Source organism: Megalobrama amblycephala, linkage group LG9 (genome assembly GCF_018812025.1).
Source record: "Megalobrama amblycephala isolate DHTTF-2021 linkage group LG9, ASM1881202v1, whole genome shotgun sequence".
Classification (NCBI taxonomy): domain Eukaryota; kingdom Metazoa; phylum Chordata; class Actinopteri; order Cypriniformes; family Xenocyprididae; genus Megalobrama; species Megalobrama amblycephala.
Genome location: NC_063052.1, coordinates 37081810 through 37098625, shown reverse-complemented (window position 1 = coordinate 37098625; position 16816 = coordinate 37081810). Strand labels below are relative to the sequence as shown.

At 34.7% G+C, this 16816-nt stretch overlaps 1 protein-coding gene across 1 annotated transcript; it reads left to right on the top strand.

Annotated features, from left to right (window-relative positions):
- The first annotated feature begins 937 nt into the window (after window positions 1-937).
- LOC125276165 (C-type lectin domain family 4 member F-like) lies at window positions 938-16011 on the top strand. Its single transcript, XM_048203675.1, has 9 exons — window positions 938-1257; window positions 1614-1739; window positions 4492-4539; window positions 4806-4868; window positions 4994-5056; window positions 6495-6581; window positions 13035-13183; window positions 14167-14279; window positions 15382-16011. Exons 1-9 carry the CDS (start codon window positions 1182-1184, stop codon window positions 15548-15550), a joined length of 894 nt encoding a protein of 297 aa, XP_048059632.1. The 5' UTR covers window positions 938-1181; the 3' UTR covers window positions 15551-16011.
- Window positions 16012-16816: the final 805 nt, after the last annotated feature.

Genomic DNA, 16816 nt, shown 5'->3' with positions numbered 1-16816 from the left:
GTTTATGTGGGAAACAGAATGGAATTTATCACTGATAATTTGATAATTTTGCATTTTTTTCAACATGCAACTTTTGCCTGTTCTGTCACTTTGTATTTCAATCTGTTCTTTTCTCCATAAGAAGTCACTTATAAAATGTCCTCTAATGCTTTATTGAAAGCTCTATGATCAGTAATGCTTGTGAAGTTCATCATTTGTAAGTCGCTTTAATAATAAATGACTAAATGTTATGCTATTTTATTACTGCATTTAGTCAGAAAAAATCTTGTAGAAACATAAGGGTGAAGGGCAATGCTGCAGGAATATATCTGTCAGTTTTATATATCATTATGTTATATTATGTTGCAAAGGATTTGTTTCATAAAAATCTGCTAAATTATTTTAATCTTTTGACAGCCCTAAGATTTTAAGTCATAAATTGACTGACAAAACAAAGCAAAACTGTTTCCCTTAGATCAGTGGTTTTCAATCCTGGTCCTGGGAACACACAACATTTTGTATGCAACTCTTTTCTGACAAATTCAGTTCAGTTTTTTGGAGCTCTTTCCTATTGAGCTGATGATCTGAATCAGGTGTGTTTAATAAGAGAGACATACACAATGTGCAGAGCGGTGAGTCTTCATGCAGGACCAGGATTTAAAACCACTGCTCTGAACATTCTTAAGAACAACTTGGTTGGGAATAAGTTAGTATGATATATAAGTGTTAGTTCAGTAAAATTGGCTGATGACACAGCAAGAACACAGACAGTATCAAACCCTAGTTACTATTTTGAGCTAGGACTCAAGGTCAGAATTTCACACTTTTAAAAGCCTCCAAAACAAATTGGTATTGCTCAAACATCTATACTATACTATGATACATTATTGCTATTAATATAACATTTGCAATAGAAAATAAAGTCAAAATGCACAACTACTCAAATGCTTTCAAATGAGAATATTGTTCTGAAAAAAGCAATAGTAGACAATCTCATTCTTCTCTCTTGGAGAATACAAACATATAATCATGCAGGCTATCACATATTCAAACACATAATTGCTAGATTTGTTATTCAGACCTATAAAATCATTATTTCCTGTCTGTATTAATAAGAGCGACATTTTATGTAACTTCCTTGTTCTCAACAAACTCAAGCAGCACAAAAGTCTCAGCGGACACGTCTTCTGTCAGCTCATCAAATGGATTCAGACTATCAAAATTCTAGTTTCATACTTTCAACAGTTGCTTCAGGTGAAAAACGCTCTCAATACAATGGTAAGGCTGGGATGATATCAGTATGCATTCATTTCTATTTCTAGCACTGCACTGACTCTAAAAGGTTTTCTTATGTTCTTTCAACAATTACACATTTGACAACCAATTCCAATGTGTCCTACATTGCATTCATGCTACTTTATCCATTATGCAGTCATGGGTAATCGAACGCTGTCAACACCGTCATTTAAATAAAAACATTAGAGCATCAGTTCAGAAAGCAGAAAGTTCACATGGAATGCTGAAAGCAATAAGTTATAAATATGTAGATCTGTCAAAAACATATTTAGACATTTGCTTAAAACAGTGCTGCCTGAACTGGTGTAAAGTTTGCCATTTTCTCATCAAATTTCCAGGCAACTCCACTGAAGAGCAAGAAAATGAGAGGAAAGGCTGTCCTAAATGGACTAAAGTTCATCTGATTGTTTTGGCTGTTTCTCTGCTTTTTGCTCTTGGGGGTCTCTGTATTCTGGGTACACTGTGTGAGTATAACTCTATGATTTTGATAACTAATATTAGTTTATGCATTGAATTAAATGTGAAATTTTGAAGCAGAAAGACTGAAATAGTATTTTCTTGTAAAATGCACTATAAAAATTATTATTCAAATATGTATATAAAACAAAGATTATTGCAGTGTATATCAGGGGTCTGCAACCTTTTTGTCATGAAGTGTCATTTTTTAAGTTTCTGAGTTAATCAATGTGCCACCCCCAAATATGTATGATACATATATATGAAAAAAATCGTAATAGCTAACATAGAGAACCTTAAATATTTCTGAAGCAATTTTTCTTAAAATTTGTTTTACATTTGTCAAAATCCTTTAGTTTTTTTTTTTTTTTTTTTTTTTAGTTTTTTTTTCTTTTTTCTTTCATGTTTAAATTAAAGATTGAAGAACAGATTTCCAACAGGCATCTGGTCATTCATGCGTTAAACTGATCGGATAGCTCTCCATTTTGTTAAAACTGTTCCATTTACACTTTGCAACAAACATATGTGTTTCTGCAAAATGAATATAAATCTAATCTTCAATTCCCACACTATATGCAAAAAGCAAGATATGAGCTTTTCTCTTCATATCTCAATTGCAGTCTTTGATTTCAAGATCAAAGACTGTAATAGACCTTTATATATATTATATATATACCACACTTCCTATATCTGGTAAGTGAAGCAGAGTATCGCTGCTTCTGTTCCCATCGCAACTCAATCAAAACTAATGGCTAAATTTTCTTGCAGATGTTACTGCAGCGTACCTGGCTGCTCTAATTCTAAACAACGACATCCTTGCCTCAGTTTACATGATTTCCCAACACAAGAATTGAGGAAAGCATGGGTGAGACTGATACGGCGGGATGAAGGTCCTTCTTTTAAAATAATATGCAGACGAGGGAGTACGTTTGTGCGTTGTAGCTATGCATTTCCCAACAAACCTGTCACAGTCCAGTGCTCGTTTTCTCATTAACTGTGTTTTTATCTTATTGATCATATTTCATACCTGTTAAATTTACATTTAGAAATTAATTTTACTGATACACACCCTTTACGAAAATTAACCATGGTTTTATTATAATAAAAGTGTAACCATGTTTTTTCATGAATTGTTAACATTTGTATTACCACAGTTTTACTAAAAAATACCATGGTTAAAATATGGTTAGCAAAACCATGGTTAATTTGTGGTTACCATGGTTCAATAACCATTTTTTTTTTTTTTTTAGTTTTATTTGTAGTAAAAAATTTAATGATGTTAGAAAGAAATGTAATGATGTTAGACATTTAAATCAATTGTTGACTGCGTGACTACTTCTTATTACTACTTATTAATTAAGAATTTTGGCATGAAGTGTGAATTACATACAGTGAAATGATTGTCAATTTCAATTTCTCAGATCGGCTGAGTTCAGTTGAGTTTGGATAATTATTAAGAATAGCTCTGATGTTGATCTTCAGGATGTGACGCTGAACTTTCAGTATCATTTGTGGCAGTTTGCACATCTGGTTGCTGAAGAGATGCTTCAGCTACTCCTCTGCGGTGATGTGTGCTGCAGTAGGGCTTTCATATACCAGGAGCTGTTATAACACGCTCTCGCATGTTTAGTATTTACCATTTTAGGAAGAGTAAAATTTACATGTGTAGCCTTAATACCCATATGCATTTTGTCCAGTTTCATCTGGAATGTGAAAAAAATGCCCTCTTTCCACATGCACCACAGTCATTTTGATGTGTGTGAAATGTTTAATAGGACTCAATATTCTTGATTGAATATCTCCAAAATTTATAGCATTAATTGTGTAGCGGAACAAACAATAAGCTTTCAACTTGTGGGCACGTGATGTTAACACACCTCCTTAACTTAATAAAACAAGCTGTGTTACTATGAGGAATGATTACCTCAAAATGTAGATCTGTATTCAGGTGAGGAACTTTATCTGAATGAAATACACATCTCTCGTTTGTGATCACATGCCAACGATTACCCTCCGCGTGCCATGCCGACCCCTTGTGTAGATAGACAGATGTTAATAAATTGTTCAATTAATTCAAAATTAACAAGTTCATTTAAACAAATACTGTTTTGGTGAACAAACATATTAACTTGAATAAATTTAAAGGGATTGTTCACCCAAAACATAAAAATTCTGTCATCATTTAATCATTTACTCATCCTCATGTTGTTCCGAACTTGACTCTTTTCTATTCAGCAATAGTGCACTAAAGGCCATACTAACAGCTTGGATCAGTGAAAACTCTATTTTGGCATTAAAAAACTAAGTAAATTTGTCAGGATTTACTAAAGACATGCAGTGAAAGATTTGTGATAACCCGTGGACAGATATTTTTGCAGCTGACCTTATTGCATATATTTGTAACAGCTGAAAACTGAAACATTTTTACTGAAAAACTCAATATAACAATTATTTGTTAAATTTACTCTCCTGATGCAGTCCCATGCAAAGCATGCTGGGAAATGCAGATCCAATTATTCACGCAGTCCCAAAACAAAATGATTATGTTAACTTTAATTATGTTAATTATGTGCATTAAGTGCATTAAACATAATTGTGACACAATTTCCAAGAATGTGTTGCTTTAGGTCATTTTAACAAAGTAAATTTAACAAGAAGCAAAATATAAATAAATAAATAAATAAATAAATAATAATATTAATTCTTTGAGTATAAATAGATATGTCACTGCTATAATGCTTATGCTTTGTCTTTAATCAGATGCCAGGCTTTCAGTGAAACTGTCTGCCCAGGAGACTAAGAGCACACGTGAGTAAAATGAATTTAATTCTTTAATGACTTCATAAGTGAATTTGTCAACTTGTTTCTGTATCAGTCACGGCAAGAGAATTTCAGGAACTTACAGCCAACTACACCAGAGTTAAACAAAGTGCATGCAGCTATTTTCTAATTCAGATTTCATTCAACTAATTTTTCTTTTTTTTTTATTTCTCCAGTAAATACAACTCTGTCATTTGAACACATTTCTCCAACCACTTGTTTTCTCCCTTTTTTCATATCTGTCTTTGTACCAGTCATGGTGAGAGAGCTTACAGACAAATACAACAGAGTTAGAGAACATCTCCGCACTAAAGACAGTAAGTTATGTTAGTTTCAGCTTGAACTGGTTTTGATTAAACCCTTCAACTTATTTCAACACATTTTGAACACATTTCTCCAACCACTTGTTTTCTCCCTTTCTTCATAATTGTCTTTGTACCAGTCATGGTGAGAGAACTTACAGACAACTACACCAGAGTTAGAGAACATCTCCGCACTAAAGACGGTAAGTTATGTGTAATGACTGGACTGATCAAACACAACACTCTTCCACTTAATCTTCACAACCCCTCTGTGATGTCTGGTTTCCCCACTGAGAATTATCAGCCCTTTTGCTTCACTCATACACTTCAAGACACTCGGGACATTGATTGTTTTCAGTGACAGAACAGTACAGGCTACAAGATACAAAGATACAGACATGCAGTCTAATAGAAATGGAATCATTCCCACTAATTCATTGACAACTATGTCTGATGAATGAACATGCATTTCCCCCAGGACATTTTGTGTGTTATTACTGTTTGTGTATTGTCTTTTATATTGTATGGTGTTATACATGCCTGATGATAGAACTACTAGATTGTACTACTAGATGTAATGTAGCCCATCTAGGTTGTGTCTCCTATCAAACTCCTATTGTTTAATGATTCACACTTTGGTGATCACCTTCTCATAGAATGCAGTGTGTGTTTGTTATATTTATAAATGTAAACAAATTTACATTTATATAAATCTAAACAAATTGCCCACTTACTCCAATCATGAAAATGACTCAACAAACAACAAAGGAACATTCCAGCTTGAGAAATTGCACCTTTCTCATTGGTCAAACCAAAACTCAAAGGCAAGCCATGCGCAACTTATTCGATCCACAACAGAGTCAAATTAACAGTGCAAGTTCGTCATCATTTCTTCATTCGGTGCGGAAGAAACATTGGACAGAACCATCAAGAATTTCTCCCGAGACTGCATATCCAGACGCTCTTCAATAGCTAAGGCAATTGCAAGTATCGTACATTTGAACACTAAACAGCGATTTAGTATTAAGTTATCAACCCCTTTGTTAAGAAAGGTGCTCTATAGTGAGAAACTGATGGTTCTTTCAGCGGTTAAATGACTCTTTTTTATATCTCTGTTATGTTACGGTTTCACTTCCACTTTCTCATTTCCCATGTGTGCGTGATTTGTGTGCATGTGCTTGTTTAGATTAGTTGTGTGTTCGTGATTTAGTTATATAAAACTTTTGTGCACATTCTTGCAAGTTGATTCTGATCTGCTTATAAACCAATGCCAATTTAATGATTATGATCACAGCTACATGCTAAGAAAGAGTTATTTTCCTGTGGCCATGGAGGATTTGATAGATGATCAATACTTAGTGTTCACTGGACAAACAGATTAATTGATTGTAATATTAATTCAGCTACATGAAGTTATTTCGATTAGCTGATCCAAATATTTATAATTAATTATAACGAGTTATTATTAATTATTCAACTAATTTGCTACATATATTAGTTTTTAGATTCATACAAAGACCAACAGGTGCTATTTATAATTCTGAACCTGTTTTAATTTATTAATTTCATTTCATTACAGTTTTGTTTGTTGAGGAAATACAAGTTAGTCTCAACAACTTGTTTTTTCCCCTTTCTTCACAGCTGCTTCTGTACCGGCCATGGAACGAGAGCTTAAGGAACTTATGTCTAACTACACCAGAGTTCGAGAACAACTGTCCTTTTACGAAGGTGAGCTCATTCTCTTTTAGATGGCTTAGGTGTTGTATCAAAATTTCTGCACAATGAAACAGTCTGAGATTAAAGGGTTAGGTCACCCAAAAATGAAAATGATGTCATTAATTACCCTCATGTCATTCCAAACCCAAGACATTCGTTCATCTTTGGAATGCAAATGAAGATCTTTTTGAGAGATTTCTGTCCCCCCATAGACAGCTACACAAGTACCACTTTGATGCATCAAAAAGTTCATAGAGATCGTAAAACTAATCCATATATAAATTGAGCGGTTTAGTCCAAATTTTCTGAAGACACACAATCAGTTTATATGATGAACAAATTGAATTTAGGCTTTCATTCACATATAAACATTCATCAGCTCACACATCTTTTGTGGTAAACGGAACCACAAGCATTTTTGCTTGATGCATGTATTATGATCCATCTAGATTAAATCGCAATAAATTAAAAAATAAAGAAAAATGTCTCCCCCTGCCCAGTCGTCAGACCAAAAAGAATCCACTGTATTCAAGGTCCAAGAAAAACGATTAACATTTTAAGATGAAAGAAAAGAAAAGTAAATAAACATTTGAGAATTTCCAGGATAACATAAACCAGTGGGTGCATAAACTTCAGGAAGACCCAAGACCCAAAATAACAAACAAAACGGGTAATAAACAAAAATATCCAAAATAACTTCCCTCAAAATATCAAAATCAAAATACAACAAATTACCCTAACTAGACTAACAAAAACAGAGCGAACATAATTTAAAAAAAAGGGGGCAGGTCAACCCTAAAGAACACCATCACTGTAAAGAAAAGAATATAACAGAATCGAAAATAATGCACAATGTGTAATGGCAGTCTGGCAGCTGGAGAGGAGAGAGAAGAAGTGCGACCGGCCCGGAATCGCAACAGCACAACTTCAGGAAGCGGAAAAGATGGTTTTAAAGCCTCAGTCAGTCGTCATAATCCAATCCCGGCAGAGAGAGGTGGAGCCATCCCGCAACTGATTACGGGATATCCTACTTAACACCAGCAGAGCAAAGAGAACACACACACAGAAATAGCAATAACAGAAAATAAACCAAATAAACACAATATACAGAATAAAAACATAACATACAAAATTACACAATTCCGTAACACATGCAAGAACCAATGAAGTTCATTCTCATGTGTAACGCAACATGTCTGAGCTCTCAGGTTTCATCAAAAAGATCTTTATCTGTGTTCTGAAGATGAACGAAAGTTTTGCGGCGTAATAAACTTTCCTAAACCTCAGTTTAAAGAAAGACACAATAAAAATGTGGGATTCAAATGGTTGAGCTTTTGATACCAATATATTAAAGAATCATAGTGAGTACAAACAAGCAATCTTCACACACACAAACATCTGTTTTCACCCAACATGTTCTCCAACCAATACGCCTATATAGGTCGTTTGTCACTTCCCTGAAACATGACCCATAGGAGCGTTTACTAAAGTTGCTCCCCTATCGACAACAGGACACTTTCATTTCAATGCATTGTTCCCTTTTATCTGCATCATATTTCAGGTCTTGTGTAGCTCAATAGGCAGAGCATTGCAATAACAACATGCAATCATATGATCGTGCGATTGTGGGTTCGATCCCAGGGAACACATGTGCTCATAAAGTGTATATGCAAGTGTATATAAATCACTAAGAGTAGGTTTAGGGGTGAGGTGGGTGTATTCGTAAATAAAAAATGAGTTTTGCTAAATGGAATTAGGAGAAATGGTGTAAAAAGTCCACACATTGCATTTAAATGAACAAGCATTTTGATTGGTAATGACAGTCATACGTCATGTCATGACGACAGACGTAACACGACACTGTCATTATTTTTAAGCCAGCTAGAGGGCGCATGACTTTAAAATGTAAATATAAGTCATAATCGGTGCGTTCCAAATGGGATATATCGCCCTCCGAAGGGCACTTCGGAGTGAAAACAATCATGGCCGCCATATTGAAGGGTTGTTCCAAACTGAAGTGCTCAAAACTGGCCACTTCAAAGGGCCCTTTGGAGTGAAGGATTTCAAAGGGTACAACTGATGGACACTTTGGGCCCCCATGATCCTTTGCACAGGGAAGTTGTCTGTTGTTGCAGAATGGGTACAGGAGGCTCGATTTTACCTATAAATGTATTTTTCTATACTACTGTAATATTTATACGAGTTAGATTTAGTACATTATTATGGTCAAAACGACATTGTACTTCAACAAAAATACTTTACAGCTCCCTTTATCAGTCCATTCAAATGTTTCAAATATATAGACACAATATACATTATGATGCGATAAACCAAAAATAAATATATAAACTAAAGTTAAACAAATGGCGCAGCTTGCACAATCTATCTTCCTTGATTGATGGATTGATTAAGATGACACAGAAGTGCGTTCCAAAAAAAGAGTTTTTTTGACCCCTACATCCCTTCGAAGCTCTCACTCCGGAGGGTAAACCCTTTGAAGGGATTAGGGCATAGGGATGAGCCCCTCCGAATGGAACGCAGGGAATAAGGTGCTTGAAAAACGACCTATAGGGTCGTTTTTTTTTTGGATAACAGTCTCCTTTTATCTGCGTCATGTCTCGGGTTTCGTGTAGCTCAATTGGCAGAGCATTGCAATATATAACAATATGCAATCATGTGATCGTGTGATCATACGTTCGATCCCAGGGAACACATGTGCTCATAAAGTGTATATGCACTATAAATCACTAAGGGTAGGTTTAGGGATGGGGTGGGTGTAGTCGTTAATAAAAAAAAGATTTTTTGCTAAATGGAAATAGGACGAATGGTGTAAAAAGTCCACACATTGCATTTAAATGAACACGCATTTTGATTGGTAACAACAGTCAACGTCATTTCATGATGACAGACGTAACACGACACTGTCATTATTTTTACGCCAGCTAGAGGGCGCATGATTTTAAAACGTAAATATAGATCGTAATAATGTGGTTGGAATACGACCTATTGGGTGTTTTTTTTTTTTTGAGGACAGTCTCTTTTCACCCCCTAACCGTAATATTTACAAATCAGTTCATTCAAAGCAGTCAATGAAGTGCATACGGGTGTGCCTCATACGTCCTGAAAAGTGAAGCTGCTGCCTCTTTGATCGCCCCCTGGTGGCTGGATGCAGTACAGGTCATAAACCTCACCCTCTCAATGCAAATGAACAGGAATGAGTGAAAACAAAAAAATAAATTATGCTTCAAATAAAATTTTTCCGAAATATGGTTTTGGTAATTTAAAGGTGCTCTAAGCGATGTCACGCGTTTTTAGGCCAAAACATTTTTTGTCACATACAGCAAACATCTCCTCACTATCCGCTAGCTGCCTGTCCCCTGAACACACTGTAAAAAAAACGCGGTCTCTGTAGTCGCCACAAGCTCCGAAAACGGCAATAAAAACAAACTGGTGCAGCCTGGACCACGAAACATAATAAACACGCTCCAGCCAATAACCGACAAGAATTATTTTAAATGCGCGTTCATGACTGTTTCAGAAAGCATGGAGGGGAGGGGGAGGAGGAGGGAGGGTCTAGCTAGCCTCTGTTTTGTTTGACAACACTTCGAATGTCAACAGGAAGTTACTCCGCCCAGGATCGCTTAGAGCACCTTTAAGGTAGTTGTTATCACGCTGATATATATTCAATTGTTCGTTTTTGTGATAAGTTTGATTTCAGCTAGCAATTTGATGCTATAGAAATGGGGCGTGTCGTTATGATTGACAGTTGTGACTGACAGCTTCTCTGAGGACTGTTAGAACTTCGAGGGGAGATTAAAGATATATAACTATTAATTTTCGATTTCTTTGTTATTTCACACTGACAAAATGACTTGTTCATCAGTAAACTGTACTAACCGACCTACAGGATCTGATGGATCACTGAACTTTTTTCGGTAAAGTTAAATGTGGGCTTTATAAGCTGATTAATAAATGTTATTAGTTAAGATAACACGCCTAATGTTACCATGTCGGGAAAAAAGCAGGTGATCGTTATCTGGCAGTTCCACTGCAACACCAGCGCCCAGCAGCAGCCCTGCATTTCCCCATTTTGGGGTGAAAGCGAGTCGGCAGCCCACTAGTTTCTTTGGCAATATCAGCTGCTTTTTAAAAAAAAAAAAAAAAAACTTACATTAAAGCTGAAATCCAACCTGAATGATGACAACACAGAATAAAATACTATAACTAGTGATCATCAAATCCTTTTTACACACGTGTTTAAATCTTCCACTTTTTTTTACAAAACCTTTGCTCTCTAGAAACCCAGTCAGTTTGGGTTAAAATTCTTTAAAAGGCTCATAAACACTGAATTATTACCAACATATGAAATTAAATTAAGGACATGCATTAGAAAAATTGGGAATGTTGGACAATAAATATATGAATATAACAGCTTGATTTTGCAGTGTTGTCTAATGTCCGTTAAAGCAAAAGTGTCCAAAAGTGTGAATTATGTGATAACTGACACAGCAATGCATCATGAATTATAAGATCATTATGTTTGTAGCGTGATCCATTAAAATGTACAATATAGCCTATTTCAATTTAGACCTAGATATTATTACTATTACTCTACTAGGTCTGAAATATATTGTTCACTTTAAACATGATGATATTAAATTTATCAATTATTAATTTACTATTAATAAATGTGTAAAGTTGCATAAAATGAAAATATTCAATAAAGTAGGCTATCTACGTTACCTCAAATGGTTGAATGGTTGGATTCCACAACTGGTCAAATAAAACATATATAAGACAGACAATACAACATTTATTGTAGGAGCCATACAATTTATTGGTGACTTAATTTAAAAAACTGTTCTATTGCACTTCTGATTCGGCAGTGAAATCCACCGATTTTGGGTGTGTAAGATGTGAAGGATTCTACGGTACAGTTAGTATTTTCACCCCATAATGGCGGCCACGCTACTGGAGCGCCATCTTGTGGCTGTTGCCCAAAAAATATCAAAGTGTCGCCTCTTGGGTTCTAAGCTCTTTGATTCAGTTCATTACAATGGAAGGAAGCGGCGTTGTGTCGTCCATCTTTTTTTACAGTCTATGATTGCATTCTACAAAAACTAGTGATCCCAGCATTGTTTGGCTGTTGACAATAAATAAAGCACTCCAAAACCAGCAATTGGCATGATGACTCAGTCAATTAATACTCAACAGATAGTTCCCAACGAAGTATTGTTTAGTGTAAAACATGTTGAAGATTAACAAACAGGCTGTTGATTAATTAAATGGTTAGCTATTTCCCCACAAAAGCTGTTTAAAGGTGCCCTAGAATGCTTTTTCACAAGATGTAATATAAGTCTAAGGTGTCCCCTGTGAAGTTTCAGCTTAAAATACCCCATAGATTTTTTTTTTCATTCAGTTTTTTAACTGCCTATTTTAGGGCATCATTATATATGCGCCGATTCAGCGTGCGTCCCCTTTAAATGCTCGCGCTCCCCGCCCCCTAGCTTGCAACTCTATAATACATTGCATAAACAAAGTTCACACAGCTAATATAACCCTCAAAATGTTTACATTTGATTCTTAATGTGTTTGAGGCTGTGCTCCGTGGCTAAAGCTAACATTACACACTGTTGGAGAGATTTATAAAGAATGAAGTTGTGTTTATGCATTATACAGACTGCAAGTGTTTAATAATGAAAATAACGACGGCTCTTGTCTCTGTGAACACAGTAATAAACGATGGTAACTTTAACCACATTTAACAGTACATTAGCAACATGCTAACGAAACATTTAGAAAGACGGTTTACAAATATCACTAAAAAATATCATGATATCATGGATCATGTCAGTTATTATTGCTCCATCTGCCATTTTTCGCTGTTGTCCTCTCTTGCTTACCTGCATAAAGTCTGTTGATAGTCTGCGGGCTCTGTGCTGCTCCAGACGTTAATACTGGCTTGTCTAATGCCTTGAACATGGGCTGGCATATGCAAAAGTTGGGGGCGTACATATTAATGATCCCGACTCTTGCATCACAGTCCGTGCTATGTTGAGATTTGCCTGTTCTTCAGAGGTCTTTTGCAAAAATCAAATTTACTTAAGAAGGAGGAAACAATGGTGTTTGAGACTCACTATGTCATTTCCATGTAAAGAACCTTGCCTTCCAGTGGCTTTGAAACACCCCGATTTCGTATTACCACACTTCCTTAACTTAATTTCCTCTCTGCTTATATTGGTGTCCTCACCCTCATACCTGAGGACGTTGCCCTCTAGTGTTGAGGAAAAGAACTAAATTAACAGTAAATTCAACATAGAACTGTTACAACAGATTTGGAATAACTTGAGGGGGAGTAATTAATGAAAATTTTCATTTTTGGGTGAACTAACCCTTTAACTTCAAAGAGAGTCACGATCTGAAGTATGGATCCTTTCTATATGCTTTTTATTTCTGCATTTACAGGTCAGTCTTCGGACTGTGAAACGATCTCGACAGCTTGGGGTGGAAAGTTGTACTTCTTCAGCTCTCATAAACTCAACTGGTTGAGCAGTCGTGCTTTCTGTGTTTCAAAAGGAGCTGATCTGGTGATCATAACCAGCCAATCAGAACAGGTAAGACTAAGAAATCTTGAAGTAACTGATGTTGGATGTGCGTCAAATCAAAGAACTGTATTTGAACCAAATAAACTGGTTTAATATACAAAAATGTTTTACAGTTTTTTAAAAATTGCTTACATAATAAAAGTGGTAGAGGCCCACTCAGTGAAACCATTCACTCATGTACATAATCTTGAGACTAAGTCTGCAAAACTGCAAATTTAGAAATCACTGCCATTTAAATACCACAATCATTTCCCCTATTATCTACACCCAGTGATCATGTATGACAACACTTAAACATAATTCATTTGTTTAAAGTGTAAATATACCTAATCTGATATCGCTTAGAAATCAAAACTCAATGTTTTGAGAAACAAATAAAATTTTCACCCCTGCATTGTAGTTTATTTTTGTAAATATAAACTGAATATAGAAGTAAATTGTAAGTTTTATTTCTATAGCGTTTTATACAATACAGACAGTTTCAAAGCAGCTTCACAATAGAAACACATTCAAATTCTGCTGTAAATCAACTCTAACAAGCCAACAGTGTCATTATTTAGCTCAAATCAGATCGGTGTTGATTTAGTTCAACTGTAAAAATCATCAACTGTGCAACAATTGTGCATACATACTGTATATACAGTGTATTTGTGCACATATGACAAACTTGTGCATGACACTGCACAGTGAACAAGCAAAAGACAAAAGATAGTAGTGTTATACATTTTCTTTCATCATCTGTGTGTATAGTTTGATGTGTATATGGCAAATCATTTGATGGGTTACGTGTAGAGTTACTATACAAAAACACCCTTTTTAGGATAGTTAAAATAATTTTGAATTAAGCGATTGCTTTTGCAAGAGATGTTTTGCATGTTGTGTGTGTGTTTTGTGGCTTTATGTGTAGAGTTTAGAGAAAAGGATTACAACATCACATCTCTCCACTGAATTTGTAGCTTTATATTATGAACTATATGCCTTTTCTCAATTAGATGTTTCTGATCTCTAAAATGAAAGACTGGTATTGGATTGGTCTCAATGATCTGGACACTGAAGGACGCTGGGTTTGGGTGAATAACCAAACTCTCACTGAAACTGGAGTACAGTAAGAACTCTGAATTTTTTTTATCTATGTAGATATATATATATATATATATATATATATATATATATATATATATATATATATATATATATATATATATATATATATATATATATATATGAATGCAATAATAATCATTTTCAAAACAATGTTTGAGACAACATTATTCTACTCACCCTTCAACAATCAAACATAAAAGGAAATTTAAAAGTTTAAAAGTTTAAAAGCATTAACAAATTACCACAACAGACCATGAATAACCCCTGATTATGTCCACAGCAATATTACGGACGTGTTAATCACTGTAATATAACATACTGCCTTAATCAAAAATGCTTATTAACTGGAACATTGAGTGTTAATAAGTGACTGATAATAATTTTTTGACTGACAATAAATATTGTATTTAGCTGCTTTAGAAGCATTCCAGTAAACACTATTAATAGGGATTAGAAGTGAAAAGGGGAGACAATTACATTTTAAACCTGGAAAGAGACGTGAGGATTTGGGGAGAAAAAAATCTTGTTATACCAGGTCACATTAAAATACCAAGCATTATGTTAATTTCCTGACGTCAGAAAATAGAACATGAATTATTTATTTTATAGGCTGTTTATATTTTATTATTGTTTTGTTCCGAATATAATTACATTTAAAGGATTTCAAGTTGTTGAGTGAGGGGGAAATAAAATACATGTTTATAATATTTGTAAACCTTTTGTCGTATTTAACAGTATTTTACATTGTTTTGGAATAATAATAAAATGTGACTGATACACTGATGCGATTTCTGTCTTTTTAAATCTCAACAATTTATGTTTGACCCAATGTGACTACTCAGGTACAACTTATTTTCTAGAAAATGCTGTATTATTAAAACATGCATATTTACAGATGGGGACCAACAAAACAAACATATTGTGTTCATTACTCCCACCCACATTAACTTTGGGTTTAATCACTGTTATAATTTTCTACCCCACTGGCCCCAAAACAGTCTGAGAACCCCTGTTTTACAAAACCTACAGCTAGGTTTTATTCAAAATATTATCGAAAGGAAGAATATGGTTTTAACACTGACTGCCTGTTTCTGCTATTGAAGGTTTTGGTACGAGAGGAATACTCAGAAAAGTGAACCTGATGACTGGAGAGTAGAAGATCCCAATGGAGAGGACTGTGGTATTGTGAAACCTCATGTCAGCGGTTTAAACAATTGGTTTGATGTTTCTTGCAATTACAAGCTGAACTTCATCTGTGCAAAGAAACAGTGATATGTAATGAAAGAGGTCTATTTTGTACATGCACATGTAGGGAAAAGAAAAACAGCATGTCTTCTTCAGAGAAATGTATCCGATTGTGATTTGTCTGGCATTTTTAAAATAAGTATATACTTAAAATAAGTATTTTTAAATAAGACCTGTGTGCTATAGCTAAATGAATAATGTAAATGTAATGTAAACTACATATATTTTTAGTCCCATGAAGCCATATTAGGTTTGTGTGAGAAACAATACAGAATTTAATCACTAATAATTTTGCATTTTTACATGCAGCTTTTGCCTGTCACTTCTCTTTTCTCCACAAGAGGTCAGTAATGCAGCTTCCTCTACAGCTTTATTGAAGAATCTAGTATGATCAATAATGCTTGTGAAGTTCATCATTTGTAATCGTAAGTCATTTTAATGATAAAAGAGTATGTAAAAGAGTAAAGTTCAATAAATGGCTAATAAGTTATTTTGCATTTTGGTTTGATTGGGTGAGACATCTGAGAGGATGAAAAAAGGGTAAAGTCTTGTAGAAACATATGAGTAAAAGAGCAAGGCTGCAGGAATATATCTGTCCATAGTCTTTATACACCGTTATGTTATATTACAAAAAAAAACAAAAAAAATGTACTTTGTTTTGTTTTCTTAAAAAGAAGCTGGATGTGTTTCATAAAAATCTGCTGAATTGTTTTAAATTATTTAAATTTAAATTTAATCTTTTGACAGCCATGTATTTTAAGTCATAAGGTTTAACAACAAAACAATGTGAAATGAAATGTCAGAGCATTTCCCCTCAACCTTCTTAATTACAATATGGCTGGAAATAAGAAGTCAATATGATATTTAAGTGATAGTTTGCAAAAACCACAGATAGTACCAAACTCTGTGATGTCAAAGGCAGCAGACCTTAAAAAATAATCCATTTCACACCTCTAAAAACAAATCTGATGATGAGACATACTATTGTAACATGTTCTGTTTTGGTTCTGTTTTCCCTGTTCTGGTTTGCTTGTGTTCACTAGTTAGATTCCTTGGTTGTTAATTAGTTTACACACCTGTTTCTGTTCATCTGATCACTCTCCCTTCTAAAGCCCTCGGTTTGTTTCGTGGTGTGGTATTGTTTATGTTAAGCGTGGTTATTTCCTGAGCTTTACCCCTGTGATTCTCCTACGTGTTCCTAGTGGAATTTACTATTATACTCCTTTTGAATATTGTTGTGCTTACTGCAGCTTACAGCGCCTGACAACTATACTATGATCATTTACATAATGA

What these genes read in the sequence shown, in the direction of transcription:
- LOC125276165 (XM_048203675.1), top strand. Translation starts at nt 1,182, where the DNA reads ATGGATTCAGACTATCAAAATTCTAGTTTCATACTTTCAACAGTTGCT. An exon ending in CCAGGAGACTAAGAGCACAC is followed by an intron (nt 4,540 to 4,805) that starts GTGAGTAAAATG and finishes TCTTTGTACCAG; the next exon opens with TCATGGTGAGAGAGCTTACA. An exon ending in ACAACTGTCCTTTTACGAAG is followed by an intron (nt 6,582 to 13,034) that starts GTGAGCTCATTC and finishes CTGCATTTACAG; the next exon opens with GTCAGTCTTCGGACTGTGAA.